The sequence below is a fragment of the Hakea prostrata genome, chromosome 5 (assembly GCF_041222555.1).
Source record: "Hakea prostrata isolate BN-2017 chromosome 5, UWA_Hpros_2, whole genome shotgun sequence".
NCBI lineage: Eukaryota > Viridiplantae > Streptophyta > Magnoliopsida > Proteales > Proteaceae > Hakea > Hakea prostrata.
The window spans coordinates 22,267,175-22,287,784 of NC_142604.1; the positions used below are offsets into that span (position 1 = coordinate 22,267,175).

General features: G+C 36.9%; 1 protein-coding gene across 2 annotated transcripts; it reads right to left on the minus strand.

Moving 5' to 3' along the window:
- Positions 1-4,619: 4,619 nt before the first annotated feature.
- LOC149015698 (ethanolamine-phosphate cytidylyltransferase-like) lies at positions 4,620-19,642 on the minus strand. Of its 2 annotated transcripts, none has more exons than XM_089155106.1 (10): positions 19,527-19,642; positions 18,431-18,872; positions 17,332-17,567; positions 16,975-17,153; positions 15,787-15,858; positions 12,870-12,937; positions 12,580-12,700; positions 5,974-6,033; positions 5,751-5,873; positions 4,620-5,290 (listed from the first exon to the last, which is right to left on the minus strand). In XM_089155106.1, the coding sequence occupies exons 2-10, from the start codon at positions 18,790-18,792 to the stop codon at positions 5,219-5,221; spliced, it is 1,293 nt and encodes a 430-aa protein (XP_089011232.1). In that variant the 5' UTR covers positions 18,793-18,872; positions 19,527-19,642; the 3' UTR covers positions 4,620-5,218. The 2 variants fall into 2 exon arrangements, with proteins under 2 accessions (XP_089011232.1, XP_089011233.1); XM_089155107.1 differs by lacking the exon at positions 19,527-19,642 and adding an exon at positions 19,433-19,520.
- Positions 19,643-20,610: the final 968 nt, after the last annotated feature.

Here is a 20,610-nt window from a genome sequence, read left to right on the forward strand (position 1 = left end):
AGAAGGAGAAGAGCAAGAAGAGGCTTAGAGAAGGATCTCAGCTAGCTAAAAAATTGAGTCCTAATTTCATGGGTTCATCTGATATAAAGAATTCTGGCAAAACAAGAGTTTCAGTTGTGACTGAAAGTGAGAAGCTCAGAAGAGCTACAATGGAGGAGAATGGCAAGAAAAGACTTAGAGAAGGATATAAGCTATATGCAAATGCCAGGCGTAAAATACAACTCCTCGATTTTAAAGATCTTCCCAAACAAGAAGAGAATAGAAACAAGAAAACGTCTACTCCTTCTAATAAGAAATGAATTACTGCTCGGAGATAGATCAAACTGTTTCGTTTCGGCTTTAATCTACATTGTTTCTTCCTTTTTTTTCAACTTCGAATTCCATTTCAACACCAATTTGTGAATTATTTGTCTTGTTATCAATGTAAAACAATCGTCAATTGAATGGACATTTTGATTGATTTTTTTTAATATAGATTTTAATTGTGATTGTTGGATGCCTTATTGCTACACGCGCTACAAGAAAAAGTGTCAATTGCGACGGAATTTTTAGCTACGGAAACCAATTTAAATAGACCGTAGTATTTAGTGACTATTTGCCACGATAAGAAATTATTTGGCAACTAACTCCATATATACGTTTTTTTGGTTAAACAACTCTATATATACTATGCTCAGAGTTTCTGTAATAAGAGAAATATGTCAAATTTCTTCAATTTGTTTTTAACAATTCAACTATATGCCATGGTAATAAAAATTTTCGTAATAAGTGAAACGTGTCAAATTTCTTCAACTTGTTTTTAACAATTCAATTATTTGCCACGGTAACAACGATTTGTGTATACCAGATAGACTATTTGCCACGGTAATTTATTACCGTGTCAACAAAGTCTATATATATTTGATTATTTGGTAATATTAATTAAAGTATATGCCACGGTAACAAATTATCTTGGCAAAAACCAAAATATACACTACCGTTCCACACACCCAAAATAATAGATAATAGATAGGGTAAATGCTACGGTAATTACTGTAGCAAATAGTGGATTTCAAATTCCTCCCATTACAATTATATAACAAATTTACCAAAAAAAAAAAAAAACAATTGTATAACTAAGGTTTTGCAATTTCATCTTTCTTAATTTGCAAATTTCGAAGCCCTGCACCTTTGTTATAACATTTAGACCTAGGTCGCCATCCTAATGATTAATTGTAGGGAATTGTAGTATTGAGAATTGTAGACGGTATGAAATTTATCATTTTACAGGTCGCTTATTGAAAAAAGAAAAAAGGTTTGGTGAAGCGTTTCAAAATGGTAACATGTAGAAGTAAGGGTGTAACTTTGGCCTTGGTGGCCCTAACTTGCCTAGTTCTACCCCGATTCTAATCAAAGCTTTGACTTATAATTTTGACACTAAGGATGGGTTAAGGCCAAAAGTTCTGGCTTTGAATTAAAGCTAAGGTCAAGGGGTTTGAGATTAATGTTTGTCATGCCTGGCAATTTTGGCCCGATCCTGATCCTGATCTTGAATTTGTCACTAATTTTGATCCTAATTTAGATTTAAAAAAATATTAGGTTATGAAAGAGATAGAGGCAAAGGCTTCCATTGGAGTATAGGTTGTTTTAGGTGCGTAGAGAGACAAATGGAAGCTCTGTTAGGATAGCTCACTTATAGAGTTACAGGATTGGTTAGAATTACTTCTGTTGTACATCTAGTTACAATATTATTATAATAGATTTAATGATAGTAGTTTGGAAGTTTATATTCTTCTTTTGAATTTTGCTTTAAAATTAATAACAATCTGGATTTTTAAGGAGTTTCATTATTCAATTGGACATCTCATTTTTCAATTTAATTAAAATACTTTTTTCATTGGAAAAAAATTTTATGTGAGAGTTGCTAGGCTGAGGCAAGGGATAGGGATACATAACTTATTAGGAATACGGCCAGCTCGTCCCGTCTTGGTCCGATTAAGGACAATCAAGAAAGGACAGGGATGGATTTGACCAAGGAAAGAAATTTGGAAATGGCGAAATAAAAAAGGGGCCGAAACGAGATTTTCTGTTTTTTGCCGATATCTCGGCAAGATATCACTGAAATGACGATTTTTAACGATTTATCACCGAATTTCGTTATGAGATCAAAATTAAACACAATCCCAAATCAAGGCCAAACCAAATCCGCAGAAACCGTTCTTATTTATGGGAAAAACTCTGCTTTCTAGGTATTCTATTCTACCTTACTGGGTTTGTTTCCTCCCACTTCACCTGGGATAGCCCTTTTGTTTGAGCGGCACCCTGGCCGCGTGAAGGGAAGAAGAGCCTCAGGAGCCCAAGGAGTATTCATAAATCGTTTGCATCTTATGGATGGAGAGCTCAAAAGCGAGAACAAGGAGTGACGGCTCGCGTTGTGATTGCGTCGTTGTCGGGAAATAAGAAGAATGAAAGAATGACTGACCTCCTCATGACTAGCTTTAAAATAAGAATAAAAATTAAAGCATTACGTTGGGTTATTCACCACACCGTGGTTGTGTGGTAATCAATTGAGGATGCGTGCTCTTTCTCTTCTTTTTTCTCAAAAACCATCTGATTTTTATAGGGTAATTTTCATCTGGACCCCCTGAGGTTTGGTCCAAATCACTTTTAGTCCAGTTTAAGTTTTCTTTTGCATATGGCTCCCCTGTGGTTCCAATAAATGATTAAATAAGGACACACATAACAGTTTAATAAATTTTGTGACAAAAATACCCTTGTGTCCTTTGGACTTCTTTTTATTATTTAAGTTTTAATTTACTAAAATAAATACTATCAAAATAAATAAATAAAAAGCTTTACCAAACTAATTTTCTTGCGAAAACAGTGGAGTTTGAAAATAAAGAACACTTGCTCTGCAACTTCACAACCGAAGGAGGAAGACAAATGGTCTGCCTTAAATCCATCATTTGGTTCTTCAATACAATGTTTGATCTTGCAAACTTAAAATGGTCTGTATTTTCAGACAAACTCCATGAGAAAAAAACATGAGATGTAACAGCCAAGAGATCTACTCGTTGCGGATGAGTTTCTTCCAGGCCCAACGAACTCGATCGTATGACCTACAGATCTACTATGTTGCGGATGAGTTTCTTCTGTCAGTCTCTGGCTCACCTCCAACTTTTCCCACTTCATTGTGTTGCTATTTTAAACAAAAACACAAAACCCAGATTACCCTTTCCAAGTATGAACTCTTATCCAGACACAAACGAAACGGTTTTCAACTATAGCAGTCCATGCAAGGTCCCGCGATTAAAAGTGTAGAATCCCGTTATTGTAGATGGGGTTAAAGGAAACAGAGGAGAGAGAGAGAGAGATATACGACTCTAATCCCTGTGCTTCGCCGAGTTAAAATGCTTAAATGGGTGAGAGAATTGTGTCCGTAGATTAAACAAGAGGACCAAGTGACTCGTCTTCCTTCAGAAATTTGGTCGATTTTTGTCACAGATACTCTCTTTTTCTTATTTTCTGACAAACTCCATGAGAAAAATATATGAGATGTAACAGCCAAGGAAGAGACATTTTCAGATTTGAGCCTTGACATTGAGCATAATAATTTAATAACATGCTGTCTCAAGATTTCTGTTCGACAAAAATTGTGAATGCAGAGGACAAGTTCTTCTTTAACAAGTGAAAGAAAATTCAGACCATTCTAAGTATGCAAGATCAAAATCTGTACTGAAGAGCCACATGATGAATTTAAAGTAGACCATTTGTCTTCCTTCTTCCGTTGAAGTTGCAGAGCAATTGTTCTTTGTAAAGTTATTTATTTATTATTTATTTATTTTGATAGTATCTATTTTATATTAAAACTAAAATAATAAAAAGAAGTCCAAAGGACACAAGGGTATTTTTGTCATAAAATTTATTAAACTATTAAGTGTGTCCTTATTTAATCATTTATTGAAACTACAGGGGAGCCATATGCAAAAAAAAACTTAAACTGGACTAAAAGTGATCTGGACCAAACCTCAGGGGGTCTAGATGAAAATTACCCGATTTTTATATGTATGCATGGTCCAGAGCAATTAATGCACTTTACTACTTTATCTCAAATATTCCTTTTGTATATTCAAACAAAATGAATGGCAGAACTGCAGAAGTCATAAATGAATTTTATATTTTTCCAACGAAGTCATACATGAATTTTACATTTTTCGGAATCTCGCGAGTTTCCCGTCTTGGTTTCGCGGCTCCGAGCTCGTTCCCTGGATTTGACTGTCAAGTTTTACAATCAAAGATAAGAATCTTAGGCCTTGAAATAGGGTCAAGACGGAAATAGGTTTAACTATAAACATTTAGGGCTGAGATTTGGATTTGAAAAAATTTGGCACATCACATCCCTGATGCAGCTCTAAGTAGAAGACACAAATCATTTATGAAAATGCATGGGAATTCTGAATTAAATGTTTATATAGCTTTTAAACTTAGCCCTTAGTGAAGAAGTCAGGCTTCACTCTTGTCTGGTGGCATATGTAATACTAATAGTCTCCCCCCACCACCCACCCCTTCTTCCTTAATATAGAAGCACTCTTTTTTTTGAAAAGAAGGTGATCAAGAGGTTGAAAATCCATTGTCTTTATTTGCTTCTAGTGTTCATACCTAAGCATTAGTAATATGTAAACTCCAGCTCAAGGGAGTTAGGTATTCCAATCCAGCTTATTAAGTTGATTTTTTTTTGTTATTGGTGGAGCAGAATTTCGTCCTTGGTGCCATTTATTGTGCTTTGCAATTGTTTACCTGTTCAACAATATGAACAACACTCATGAAAGAGAATGGAAGGAGAAAAATGAGTCAAACCCAGAAAAATGAATTCCCTCTCTTCTGTAACTATCACACATCCTTGTGAAACTGAAAAGGAAATTTTTGGGAATTCCCACACTTATACACCTGGTATTTAGGTGCAACATCCTACAATGCTCTATGCTCTCAACAATATTACTAGTCAAGGGTACAACAAATGGTACATCAAAGAGACGTTCAGGTGTTAAAAGGTTAAGCAAAGATGAAAGATTACATATTCTTCTTTTTTCTATCCTGAAATTTAAAAAAATATAAGGCCCATAAAATTTTCCAGCTGCAGTTCTTCCCTGGGGAAAAAGGAAGGGGATTGATTGCGGCAGTGTGCTTTGGATCTCCTTTCAGTTGGTTCAATTGTCATCTGAAACCTCAAAATAATCTTTTAGTCTCCAGCCACATACTTTTTCTCTGCGTAGTATCTTTTCTCACTTTCAGTTTTCTTCGCATTGCGTTTCTGCATGAACAGGAGAGAGGTTGCATGTTGAAACTTCCTTCAGAGCAGTGGAAGAAACTACTACTAATTTAGGAGTACATTGGAGTTTCAAAGAAATAGAAGGCATACATGGATATGGATAATAAATATGTAAGACTGGTAAGAGGGAGAAAAAGGAGCAAAACTTTTCAAGCACTGGGATAATATAACCAATCTCAACACCACTAAAAATGAGAAACCCTTAAATTGAGGGTATCAAAATAAAATGCATGATTGAAGCTCCACAAAGCATTCTCACTCACTGTTCAGAAATGTTACAATACGAGATATGATCCATCAGTGAACACATTATGATTAGACCAAGTCATTTTCCCTACAGTTCACAAGCCTAAGTCTTAACCCTTCTACATGTCCACATGTCAAGGGTTGCATAAACTAGCTAAAAACTGCAGAAAGCAAGGAACTTGATCATGGTAAATACCTGGTAAACTTCATGATTAGCAATTATCCTTTTTGCCACTGAAGTAGTTGTAATATCTTTAGGGCTTTCAAGTATCCTGAAAATTCCCATAGCTTTTGGAGCTGCATATGGATCAGGGTCACCCTATTTGCAGAATAACATTCCAGTTAATTTAAATATACAAAAAATAGGACACGAATATATATTTTGGTCGCATCCAATCAATGAATACTTTATAACTTACCAAACAATTCTTCTCAGCAACAGTTCCATGCACAACCAAGGAGATGTTGAAAGTGGTTATCTGCTCAAGCCAACAAATGGATCTCAGTGTTAGGTTTTCATAGACATGATTCAGAATTCCTGTTGAAGGTCAAGGAATAAACATCGGAAGGCCCCAAGTGAGCATGAAACCAAGGAAATTAATCAGTGATTTTTTTAAGGAACAAGAAAGAGAGGGGAGAGGGTGTCAATGAGATGTGTGCTTCTTCCTTGAAAGAAACAATCACATAGCAAAACAAGCCATTTATTATCAATCAAGCATAATGTATAAATTCGACTCAGGCTTCACGTTCCAACTCAAGTCAATTTCAGGATCTTGTAAAGATTGCAAGCGTAACATGAACAAAGGCTCCAGATGATGTGCACCAAAACTCCCCCTGGCCGGAACCCTAAAGTGGGCCCCACGGCCACTCCCAAGGGTGCACCTAGGAGGGGTATTTTGGTCAATCTAGCACTAAGTTAGTTGCTGGTTTATTTTTCCAGAATTTTATTTTCATTTCTCTGAAGAGTTTTAGTCAGTTAGGAAGTCCAATTTAAGTTGAGGAGTTCTTTGAGTCTTGGGGCTCTACTTTAAGATAGGACTCTTAATCGTCTTTAATAACAAGAAGAGTTCCTTTAGAGTAGGAGGTATCTATTTTCAAGGAGAATCCATTAGAATTCTTGAAGTCTGATAATTTGATTCAAGAATATTGAGTTGAGGACCGTGATCCCTATTTGAGGGGGCTACAGAAGATTTTAAGTCAAGTTTCTTCTTCAAAGATCAGCAAACTCTCCAGCACTCTTCTTCAGGAATTCCAGCAAGTATTCCAAAGTTTCCCGGTAAGTACAGACACCCTAGCCCCTTCCCTCTCTCCCCTACCATCGCAGACTTCCCCCACCCATTCCCCTTCAATCGCAGCCCCTACCTGCCCCTCCTCCAACCCCTGCAAGCCCTTCCTCTCCCCTCCCCTGTTCTGTGCAACCCTAACAGACCCTACTTAGCTGCCGCACATAGCCAGCAGTTTCCCTAGGACCCCATGCCACCCCCAACCCCCCCCCCCCCCTCTTAGTCTCTTCTTCCTTGCGGCAGAACCAGAAAACAGAAAAGAAAGGAAGAAGAAAGTAAAGAGAGGACAAAAAGAAGAAAAAGAAAGAAAGAAAAGAAAAGGAAAGAAAAGAAAAGGAAGGAAGAGGAAGAGCAAGGAGAGATGGAAAAGATCTTGTTTTCTTTTCAAAGATCCAACCATAAAGACTTTGTCAAGCCTCAAACTTAATCCCTTTTCATCCCATATCCTTTTGTTAAACCCATTCCCATCTTTATTTAGCAATATTATCCATCACCCATTATTTTGTTACCAATACTGATACTACACTACCAAATAAACCATCTCATCTTAGGTTTTGTTAAAAACCTAACCTTCTCATATTTCTGTCTTAACCTAATTTGTCACATCCAAATAGCCATGCTATTCATTTGAGTGCTGGAAGATTCATCAAAAAACCCTAACCCTAAAATTGGGTTTCACATCACCAGAAGCTTGAATGTTTTACTTGAATAAAAGTACAAATATTAGTCCAGAAATAAGTACATTAACTGTCGACACCCAGCCTAATCATATGGGTATTTAATTAAAACACAAATTATTCCTAAAAAAAAGTTAGAGCCATAATATGAAGTTATGACTAACAAGGCAGAGAAATGATAAAAGAAACTAATATTCCAGATTAGCCATTTGGTCTGTTGCTCAAAGATCAACTGCCGAATATATTTATTTGTTTAGGAGACTAGCAGAGATTTAGAAAATGAAAATATTTCAAGTAAATATGTGGATATAGTTAAAGATAGGGAAAATCTTAGAGATAACCCAAGATATATGGTGAAAGGCAGAGACAACCCCCAAAACATGTTAAATTGGCATAAACACACCACAATGTCACTTAAAATTGCACAATAGCACACACTGTCAGCATTTTCCTTTGAGTCATCCTTTTTTATTTTTTTTATTTCCAAAAGTACCCTTAAGCATTGTGACATTAACCTATTGCCCTTGAATCGTCATTCATTCTTATCCCTCCCCACAAGCACAAGCACTTACACCTGCTACCGCCACCACACTGTCTCACTGTTTGCCCTTGCTTGATTGCCGGAATAAAGCCAACAACTCCCAGATGTATTCATGCTAAAGTCTGGTGTAATTAAACCACTTCCACCACCACCACAACCGTCTGCAACAAAGATTTGACTGATTACGCAATTGTGCAGAGAGTGCCTAGGCTTCAAGAACTCTGCTTACCCAACTGAGGAACCCCGGGAGCTCAGCCTCCTAACCTGTGACTCTTCACTTCTTCCACACTCACTGCGATAACAATTAACAAGTACAAAAATAACGCCCTAAGCAAGATGGCAACCAAAAGTACTTACAGTTATCAAAGCACTGCTGTTAGGACCAATACCTCCATCTTCAACAGTGATTGCCGTCACGTGATGTCTAAGGTTCGTGTTTACACCAACGCTAAAATGTTCTCCGCTCCAAGAGCACTGGGGTTACTAGTCTCTTAACAGTTCAGTGGGTGTAAGAAGCCTTAACTCCTCTCTGATTTCCCTTCCTGTTTCATCGATGAGTTTCTGCTCCAACCAAAATCAAGGTGTTCTTGAAATGTCTTTTCGTTTCTCATATCTTCTAATCATAGGGAAGATACTTTTTGGACAGAATTTCACACTGTTTAGGATTATACTCAATAGGGCATCATTTATGGAAGTCCAAGGAATTTCGCATTTTCTCTTCTCTGCTCCAGCTCAGTTGAGTGATTTTGAAATCGTTCCACATAAGCAATTGCAGCTGCTGCTTCGGCTTTCTCTTGTTCTTCATCTTCATGCTTTTTCTCTTCTTCTCTGAATGCTCGCCTTCATCGCTTCTTCTTTTAGGTTTGGGTAGAAGTGTCAGCAGCGGCTCTCTCTGCAGACTCACCAGTGTGTTTGGCCTTGTAGACCTTGTACTCGTGGAGATCGTTGCAGCACAAGATGATAAGGTCAAGAAGAACCTACAGAGAGAGAGGGGGAGAGAGAGAGAGAGTAGGGATGGATTCTCTGCATTGGAGAGTTCTTCCTTTGCTAGCACTTCTGGCTTCTTTTGTACTTTCATATTTCAAAACCTCCTCGAAGTTCTGTTTCACTGTTCAAGACTTTTAACTCTCCTTTGAGATCTTAGAAAGCTTCGTGCCTAACTTGCCAAAGACGGCAAAAATCGGGTAGATGCTATGGAGCATGCAAAGAAAATGGGAAAAATGGGTTGATTGTGGTTTCAATTGATGATGATTAAGGGTACTTTTTTCTTTTTCAATTTTTGTCTTTTATGGGTAAAAGGATACGATGGGGTTTTTAATAGTTGGAAGATGACATCATCACTTAAATACTACTAAAGGTATATTCGTCATTTCTGCTAACAAATTAACAGTACTAACAGACAAGTAGGCAATTGCCAATTTAGCATAGTTCTAGCATGTCTTATGTTTTTACTATATATCTTGGGGGGTCCCTGAAATTTTCCCTTAGAGATATGTACCAGATACAATTTTATTACATCAAGGATGAGCAATCAACCCATATTTATTGACAAGCTGATTAAAGACATCCAATATCAGATATTTTGTTGTGTTTTGGCAGATTATACAGTTTGAATGGATAAGTGCGAAGTTGGAATATCAACCTCGGAATAAAAGCCTTTTATGTTGGGTTGTTAAGTAGAATAAGTAGAACAAATACAAGTATATGGTGTGTAACTTCAATAATAATAGGATTGAAAAATGAAAATTGAGAGGGAAATGTCACAAATTGAAAATTTTAGGCACTTAGGTTCAATCATAGTGATTGTTTTAGGTACTTTGGTTCGATCATCATAACTAAAAAGGTGATATAGAGGATGATGTTTCCCAACGAACTAAAATAGGGTGGATGAAGTGGAGAGGGGCATCCGGGTTCTTGTGTGATTGGCATATTCCTTTAAAGCTCAAGGGAAAATTTAATAAAATCATTGTTCAACTAGTTATGTTGTATGGTGTAGAGTGTTAAGCTGTTAAAAATAATCAAATGGAAACTCAGTGTAGCAGAAATGAGGATGCTAAGATGGACGAGTGGCAAAACTATGAAGGATAAAATAAGGATGATTGTACTAAAGTTGGCTTGGGAGTAGCTCCAATAAGTGATAAACTACAAGAAAGTCATTTGAAGTGCCATGGCCACGTTCAATGGAGGCTTGTAAATGCCCCTGTACGGGGAAGTGATATAATCAAAGATTGAAGAAATTAGAAGAGCTAGGGGTAGACCTAAGATAACCTTAAGAGAAGTGGTGTGAACCGATATGTATAGCTTAAGCCTTGTAGCGGGGCCTCAAACAAAGCTAATTGAAAGGCAAGAATCCATGTAGCAGACCCCATTTAGTTGGGGACAAGGCTTGATTGATGATGATTAGGTTAAATTACAAATAAAGGAGGAGAACCCAATGATGGTGTTACAAAAAGACTTGGAAGAAGTGAATCTATTGGAGGCATGTTAGGAGTATTTGTGAGATATCATGCTTTCTCCATTTAAGTAGATGATGTGCTTAGCACATAGGATCATGAGTCACGACCAAGGTACGAAATATCGCCTGGTGTTCGGGTTTTGCCCCTTGGCTAAACAGGCGAAACCCCAATATGTCAGCGATATTTAGCCGACTACAGAATGGGGTTTTGCCGACAAGTGGGATGAATGGAGTAGGAGGCTAGCAGCAGCAGAAGGAGACTTCATCGTCATCATCTACGGCGAAGAGACTCAAACCAAACAAGGAGAAGACTGGTCACAGCAGCAGACAGTGGTTTGCCATGGAAAAGTGGAGACTTGGCTGATTAGCCACTGCAAACGCAAACCATGACCACTGCCAGAAAGGATTTGGGGTTCCAAAGTCCACAGCATTCTAGGTTGCCAACGTTGCAGCAAGAGACTTCAGGGTTCAAAGGTTTGGGAAGAAGAAGAGAAGGATTGATACAAAAGGAAAGTTTTCTACAAGGTATTTCCACTGCTTGCTACCTCTGTTACTCTGCAACTCAAAGGACAGCTGAGATTAAAAAGTCGAGAAAAAGAAGATGAGAAACCAAGAAAATCAAAGAGAGCGATATTTTCGCAAATTTTCCCGATATTTTTAAGTTATCGGCGACATATTGCAATAATTTCGGCAATTTATCGCCGATTTTTGCTAAATTTCGTATTGCCGCCCATTTCATATCGCTAAGCTCTAAAACGGAAAAATAACTTGGTCACGACTCTCAAGTCATAACTTGGATGACTAGATTATCATTTGAATTGTGAACATGTGTAATGTGTTAGACTAGTTTGAATTTCGAAAAAAATCATTATTTTAAGTATATAATGCGTACAATAAGCCATTTAAAGGTTTCAGTTCAGCAATGGCAGTTATCCAACTTAGGGTCTAAAGTGGAACTCACGAAATCGCATTTAGAGTATTTTTTTTTCATAAATTTGAGGTCTCCAGTGTGTTTAGAAGGGCTTAAATAGGCTTGACTGCAAGTGTTAACCCCAAATGACCCCTAATGCCCCACAAATTGGAGCCTCAAGTTGGGGCACAAACTTCCACCAACTAGGTGAGATCTCAAGCCGATCACCTTTGTTAGTTGGTGATGGCCTCAAGATTGAGATCTTGAACCATGACTGCAGGAGCAGAGTGTCATGTTATCGAAGTATTCCAAAGAAAGCTCAAGGAAAGTTGTATCATCAGCAGTGACGTATGGTTGATCAGAACCATGTATGCACTGAATGTTGGGCAGAACAGAATCAACTTATAAACTCACCATGGCTGACAAGAGGATGTTGAAATGGAGGAGAACAAAAATCAGAGAGAGGGAAAATAAAGGAATTAACAAATTAAAAGTTTCCTGAAGTGGCACTGAAGTGCATCGGAGGCCTTTGAATGCTGAAAGGGTTGATTTGATTTAGATTGAAGCTAAAAGAACCATGGATCGACTTAAAATGACTCAAATGGTGAGAAAAAACATGCATTGCTTTGGATAGTGCTGATTGGAGAGAGGTCCATGTAGCCAAGTTCAGCTGAGTTGAATTGAGATTTCTTCTGCCCAAAGTCCATTTTGTCAGCTTAGATACTATATATTATAGTATCATTTCCATGCAAAATAAATCTATAAGACAGAAGTTACAAGCAGGAAAAGAGTTTATGGCTCTCTTTGCATATTTTCTTCTTCTTTTTATCCCCCTTTTTTTTTTTTTTTTTTTTTTTGGGGGGGGGGGCGGGGGTGGTTGTGAAGTGTTTCTGGGACAATTTCCTAGATTTACAATACACAAAAATAAATTACAAAACCAGTAAGCATAAAACAACACTCAGATCTATATGTTTCGTAATTAATTTTCTTGTCTAGTAGACTAGGAAATCGTCGCCCTTTTTTCGGAGGCATGGGGTTGGGGACATGACAATTTATGCGCAAACAACAAATCATGTTTAATTGATAAGGAAATGAACTAGCAGAAAATAATCTCAATATTTATGCACTATCCATAACAGAAAATCATATACTTACGCACCATATCCTTTGTGACTTCCCAAGGAGCACCCATGATGACCTCATCAACATACCGGCAAGCAAGCACACTAAGACTACGCTCATGGAGGTGCATAATTGGAAATTGAGTTCCTCTGTGCTTACTGCAAAGAAAACCAAGCTTCGTTATTTCCTTAAAAAGTATTAAAACTAGTCTTCATGGGTCCACAGACAACTAAAACCAAACTAACTACCACCTCTGGGATGTAAACCTCCCAGCAAGATCCATGAACTACAAACTACCAAGTGACAATAAAGAATGAAAAGGTGTACCTTACTGTTTGGTCACTATAGATACCCACAAGCAGAAAGTCTCCAAGCTGCCTAGCACTTTTGAGGATCTAAGCCACAAAAATAAAAATAAAAAGAAGTCAGCCAGGCAAAGGATTAGGGAATAACAATAGGTGAGTCAAACTACATAGTTAAAGTAGGATTAGGAATGTTGCCCAGTTATTCTTTGGAAGAGGGTAAGAAAGAAAATATGCTAGTGCATAGCAGGCCTTTAATAGTTTTGGTCAGTTCCAACTTAAAGCACATAAAGTATATCTTTCCTAAAAATACAGTTCAACCCCTTACTATTAAATAAGACAAATAAGCATTCTGAAGGCACTGAACTCTCAATGATGTTTTTTTCTGTAGTTGTTATTTTAAATTAATTGAAGCAACATTCAATCACCTCCAAAACATGTACAAATCACCCACCCATTGTGCACCACCAATTTAAAAAATAAATAAATTGTATCCATTCAAACTACAAAGCCTCTCCACTTTCATGATTGTGTTTAAAGACTTTCAGTCACCTGCAATCATCTAAAAATTCTAGATTGTCGCCCTTTTTATTCCATTCACCCAAAAAATAACTTCAAGAAAGAAGACACCTTGCTATGGCAAAGATAAGAAAATAAAATAATAAAGACTCTTTTAGTTGCTACTACTTTTATCAATAGAACCTATTACAAAAAATAGAAACTAAAACAAAATCGTAGGTACGGAAGATTGTAACAACTCCACTTGTGGCACATACGTTCCTCATAAAGTAGAAGTTCCAAGGGCTTCTGGTGGATGGCAAGACATGGGCACTTTATTGGTGTAAGTTATGACCAACATTTGCCCACCTAAGGGGCTAGCTATAACTTAATCAATGTTTCTAAGTGAGCTGGCTATGACATTTGTGAGACTAAATGTGGGTCCACTGGGCTCATGGTTCTATAAAATGCCAGGGGGCCGTTTGGTAATGCTTCTGTTTGAAACACGTGCTTTTCACCTAAAATATTATTTTCTGCTTCCATGCTAAAAGGAGGTTTTTACCAGTAAAATGGTGTTGGGTAAACTTCTTCTAAAAAGTGTCTTCAGAGGCAGAAGACGATGGAGAGTTGTAGGTGTTCACTCTCTCTCTCTCTCTCTCTTATTCATTCAAGCCTCTAATAAAAATTAACAGGAATAGCTGTTCCACTCAGAGTGAGTTTTTCAATCCCCAAACCAACAACCCCCCCCCCCTCAAAAAAAAAAAAAAAATAAATAAATAAAGGAAGGGGGAATAAATCATTTTGAAAACTGAAGACACAAGGTTTTTTATTTTCCAAAATCTTTTTTCTGGCAAAAAAAAAGAGGCAGGTCTGTGTCACTAGCACAGACTAACTCATGTACCAAAATGAAAGATTCCCTTCTTTTATTCGACTAGAATAGGAAAATACTAAAAACAACAAATAGAAGTCTGCACTAAGATCTTGGAAACCTTGAGAATCTCAGCCTGCTCAAGAGATGTCTCTAACAAAACCTCAATTCTGCATGGTTTCATTAAACTGTTTCAACCAGATCTCAAAAATCTTGGATACCTCAACCTGCCTGAGCAGACAATGCACATCAGTTCCAGCATGGACTGAGAGTATTGTAATGTTGGGGCTAAAAACTATGGTGTCTGTGACATGTTTTCTGTTCACCATACTATGTTGTCCATTGAATATGCATTATTCACTGTACTTTGTAGTTTTTACTTTTAATCTCTAACAATATATTAAATAATCATTCAATATTAAGTGTCTTTCATCCATTATTGTACAATATACTTGTTTTATTTGATCATAAAACAAGGGTGCAAATCCAAAGAACAAAATAGGGTGCCCTCTATTTTATATCTATACAAAAAAGTTGAAGGGCTAACACACTTCTTTAAACCTAAAAGAAGTTTCTCTTAAAGTCTTGGAGCCAATAATAGCCGTTTTCCCATGGTGCACGCCCCACTGAGATCTTAGGAATATAGACAAGATAACTCCCTGAGAGGAGATTTTGAACATTGACTAGGCTGGCCTTTTGGGTTGTTCCCCTTCCCCCCACTACGTGAGTACGTGGCCTAGAACTGCAACATGGAAAGATAAGCCTCACTCAGTTTCCACTTAAAAGATACAACAATGTCCACAGAATCATCTTTAAATCAAGTGACCATCCTCTCCAGCATCACCAAGGAGCAGCATTTGAGGTTCCTAGCATACTGCAGGACTTAATTACTTACCAAGTAAGTTCTCAAAAGAAAATATTGCACCCAGGGTCTCCACTAAATGAGTCTAGCTTCATGGCCACCAAAAATGTACCAGAACTCAAGTGATTTACTGAAACAGTGAGAGCTTGAAAGCTGCTTTTCCAACTGTGATTTGATCCAACTTCCTTAGAAAAGGATATACAAAGACAAAAGATAGCTCCTTTAAGACCCAGATAAGGAGGTCACCAGCTAATCAGATCTGCAAGTGTTCCAGCAGATGATGTCATACCTCTAAAGATATAGAAACCCGAAGAACTGAAAATAGCAGCAGCTTAAAATATGGTTATCAACGTGGAGACAACCATAATCTAAGTTCAGAATTTTCCTCTTAGGCCATTTTTGAGTTTTGAGTTTTGCTTTTTTAGTTTGGTTGTCACAAAGTCCTGATTAGATTGCCCCTCGCTACTTTAATGCACAATCAGAATTTTGACCTATTGACAAGCTCAAACTCCATACTTGTGATGCAGAGCATATTTACAGAACAAAAGCCAACTAGACAATGATTCTAGATAGCAAGTTTGACTTAGTCAAGCTGGGAAATATGCTGGTCCTGAGGTTGGGCATGACTCAAAAGTAATACCAGATCCATCATGAGGCAACCTTGATAAATCTAATTTCAAAATACAAAGAGAATATAAAGGATAAAAGTTTTACCTCCACATGTCCTGCATGAAACAGATCAAACGCACCATCAATATACACCACACGAGCATTGGGTGCAGGTCCCTAGAATTGGGTTACAACAAGTAAACAAATTGTTAAATACAAGATATCACATGTTCAAAGAACCAAAGCACATCAGAATCTAATGGAACAAAAGTTTTATTTCAAAGTCATGCCAAAACGTTTACAAACAGACAACCAACACAGTAGTGTACGAGGATTCAAAGTACCTAATTAACAGTTCAGACAGCCTGTCATATAAACTACTTGTACCCTTAAACATAAGACTATCTAGATATTACTTAAGGATAAAAGAATTTGATTTTAACAGTTCTGCAGTTATTTCTATTTTCTATTATACAAGGAAAAAAGATGTCTTCTCCCCTATGTCTCTGTTAAACCTGCACCAATGCTATGTGGGTCCGTGGTTCTTAGCTTTTGTGAGGGTTATCAGAGAACTAATAATAATACCCAATAACCAATATTTAATTATAGTATATTATATTATATTTTTTATTTTAATCTATTTTGGGAAAGGAGCGCAGGGTGTATGTATAAAAAAGAAAAATACATCATTTCAGATATAAGTAAGAACAGCAACAGGAATCCAGGTTCTGCATATACCAAAAGGATATAGTAGTTTTAAAAGGTTCTAGAGGGGACTGAGGCTTTCAAAATCTGACCCACAGGATTGCAATATCTATTGTTCCTAGAGTCTTATGAAGAGTTGCTTGTTTTAAGTGGAAAGTTTGAAATGGTTTTCCTGATGTCTTTTGACATCGCAGAGTGAATAGAGGCATTTGAATGGTCCTTTTGCTGCACTGACTTTGACATCATCTTTCTATTATCTAGTTGGTATCTGATAAGATTTTATGAAACCCTGGTCAATTCACTGCAACTGGCAAGGTCAACGGGAAAGGAGAGCAGGCCCCGACAGTCTTCTTTTTGGTAAGTTTGTTGCAGTGACTTTTCATTTTTCAGATCTGTGACCTGGGAGGGAAAGTTTGAACTTCTATAAGTTAAGAGAGGGTCATTGTCAAGTAATGCAAAAGCCATCCCACCATTCTCTCTCTGTCATTGCCATTAAGACATGCAGAACATAAGTAGACCTATCTAATCTTTTAAATGGCTTTAGTCTGAATATACCCAGGCATCATGAGTATTGACACCAGAATATACCTTCCCATTTGAAAATTGTACAATCCTTTGTGATGTAGGAAGAAACTGAGATATATGGGCTCCATTTGGCAGACTTTCTTTGGCTGGACTGACACTCGTATCATTAGGCTGTTCAGACACAGATGGGCTGCCACAACCGTCCACAACTTTTGCTTCCCTCATCAATGAAAGTATTCTCCCTGAAAAAAATAGTTACCAAGTGAGATGCAATAACAATATAGAAACTTTTGGACCATAAGTACAGAACATAAGCAATCATACGATATAAAATAAGAAGAAAATTTTATTTACCCAATAAAGAGAGAACACAACAAAAGAAAAAAGGAAAATTGAAGACATATAGTTGAATTATAGTACCTACAATATCAGTACTTGAGACACCTTCGGTGCGCTTGATCTGCTTGTAACGCCCTGCTTTCTTTGCCCAGCTGTAAGCATCAGTGCCATCTGGAAGTAGGCAAGGATCATCACCATGTACAATGTAGTCAATTTTATGTTCACTGAAAAGCTTGCCCATGAATTCCTCAGTAATCTCATATGGAGCATTAGCAATGACTTCATCTACCCATTTCAGACCACTAACAAGAAGCAGCCTAAGATGAAATCTCAAATCAGATAACTGAATAACATCTATCAAATCCCTAATGCAGATACAGAAAACTTATTTATTTAATAGTCATGTTATACAACAGAGAACCATCCTCCAAAACCTCTAAATGAGAGAATTAAATCTCTCCTTCCTACCTGTTGTCATGCAGGTGGCACTGATGCATGCTACAAAAACAACCGTTAACAAATACTAGAAAGAAGGATACTCAAGAAGCTATCTTGCCTAGTAATTCATAATTTCACTTCACCCATAAATCTATAAGATTTCCAGCGTAACAGAAACACATAGCAGATAAGCCTTATGTCTTCATTTTTGTTTTCCCATTATTGGATATGAATTTTCATGTACACCTCCTTGATCTATGAGCAAATTCTTACAGGACTTCTTTTTAATTTCTCATTTTCATTAAGTATTCTATAAATTGAATAACCTTTTCCAATATACAGATTCTCTTCTTCAATTAGTTCTTTTCCATTTTTTTCATTTTATTTGAACCAAATAATTTTAGTCAATAAACATTTCATTTTCTTGGCAAGAGAACTCCACCACTCTTGTTTGATCCATTTGACTACTATTTTTACAGAAAAGAAACATATGTTGTTAATGTACACATAGCATTTAGTATTCAAAGGAAGAACAGTGAAAGAGGAAGTCATTTTGATCTCCCAGAAAATTTTCATCCATCTCAAACCCATCCACTCGCATCCGCACCCGGGGGCATTTCTCTTAAGAAAATGACGTTATGTGAAATTTCATATTTACCAGAAAAACCATAAATAGGAGCCTACTGAATTGCAATAAATGAAGAGAACAACTAGAGAGAGAGGGAGTGAAAATTTCAAATACCTCTCTTCCATGGATAAAACAGGCGGACCCTTGTTGGCAATGATTTCCTCATCACTCACCACTCCTACCACCAATATATCTCCCAGAGCCTTTGCTTGCCTCAAAGCATTGGCATGACCATAGTGCATGAGATCGAAGCAACCATCCATATAGACCCTCACAGGTTTTTTCTCATATTTCTTCTTCTGAAAGATACCCAAATGAGGAAAGAGATAGTGCAAAGAGGGGACCCCAATTCCACCAAAATAACTTGTTGAAAACCCAAGAAGAGCAGCTGTAAGCATTAGTCCTCCAAACAGATGTGGGTAGCAGTTAACTCCATCCCAGATCCAGCTATGGTTCTCAAATTGCATGGATCCCATCCCTCCTCTCTTCTAGGTTTCTTTAATGAGCACTCTCCTCGCTCACAAAATGATACCCAATCAATAGCTTGCAATCAATTCTGCAAAAGCAATTTAAATGAAAACAAATGATTGAGAAGGCGTCTATGCAAATCAATGAATATAAACTGAATCTAAGTTTCAAAGACCCATTATCTTGAAACAGAAGGAGAGAATAAGAATGAAGAGTAGGAAGATTATCCAAATCTCACAGTTTCAAATCTCAATTCAATGCAATAATCCAGCTCAAGAACAGGAAGGAGAGCTAAACAGAAAAAAAATTCATGCAACATTTTGTAAAAAATAAAAAATAAAAATCAAACAAAATTAATCGAAGTCATCACTACAAATAGATTTGCGATAGAAAACTCCACCTGCCATTCATAACAAGAAGAAAATTCCCGAGAAAGGAGGAAACGGTTTTAAGCAAATCAACTGTAAAAATATTTCTAATTCACCCCAAAATATCCAACTCAGGTAACTGAATCATAAACGACGTTAAACGAAATTCAGACCCAATGCGAGGTGTAGAAGCTCAAAGAAAATGTGAATTGGGTTCTAAACTTAAACCCAAATCTGAAATTCTATTAGGAAGGAGAGAAAGGAAATCAAGACGACCCACCATTAGCATTCGATTATCTCCGCAAGGAAGGAATTGAAAATTAGTTGTGTACTCATTTACCCATAAACTGGATTTGAAATGGTTATTAGCTAACCTTTCTCCGTGTTCTTTGACTACTTTCTTTTCGTCCTTTCGCTTGGATTGCAAGAACCCCTTCGACTGCTTTGAGAGCGCTCCATCAATTCAGGTTCTCTTTCTCTTTTGTAGTCATTTATTTTTTTTTAAATTTTCTTTCAATTTCCTGATTTTTTTTTCCCCATCTTTCCTTCTTTCTTTCTTTTATTTATTTATTACTTTTTTTAACAGCCGAACGAATTTATATTATTGGGAAAGAATATTACTAACATAAGGTGCCGTTCAATGGGTGAAGTGTGAACCCATGACTTCCCACTAATATTAATGACAATTAGATATTGAAGCTGCAACTCTACAATATAACTCATCTTTATAGATGATTCAATCTCAACATTTGTAACCCATTGCCCCCATTACACTTTTACATCCAACCGTTTAAAGAGAATCCATTCTCTGTTTTAGGGTAAAAGGGAGTTCTTTTAAATACAAGGGGAGGGCATATTACATATATCTTCAAGAAGAGTAGAACTTATGACTTTTTCACTAAAAAGTATCAGTCATTACCAACCGAGCAACTCTGTGATGGTAGGCGAATCCATTCGTGTTGCTGATGTAGTGGTGAAGTGGTGAAGTGACAAGACTTACTAAGGAAGATACATTATATTGTGGCGGTGGATCACTAATGGTTTAAATCTTTGCTCGTTTGGTCACAAAAAATCATTCGTATAGACTAACATCTAATAATATGAAATCAAAAGTTTGAATCTCTTTAGGACAAAAAAAAATACATCTATACATCTACATAGTTGAGTTCTACGTAAATTGTACTAAATTAACCTTAATTCTAAAAAAAGAATGCCAACATATAAGATATTCCATTATAACAATGCTTGCTTCTATTTTGATGTAAATCTTCAACTGAAAAAAGAAAGACGTAGATCCTTCTCCATTTTAAAAGAAAGAATAAAGAGAATCCAAGACGAAAAGGATCACATGCAAAAGATGTTAAAGGGAATCAGATGCTAAATAGGATTACTCAATGTGAAATGATTGTCCCATACACTTGAGGGTCTGCTTAATATGAAATATTTCTTGTGAGAATC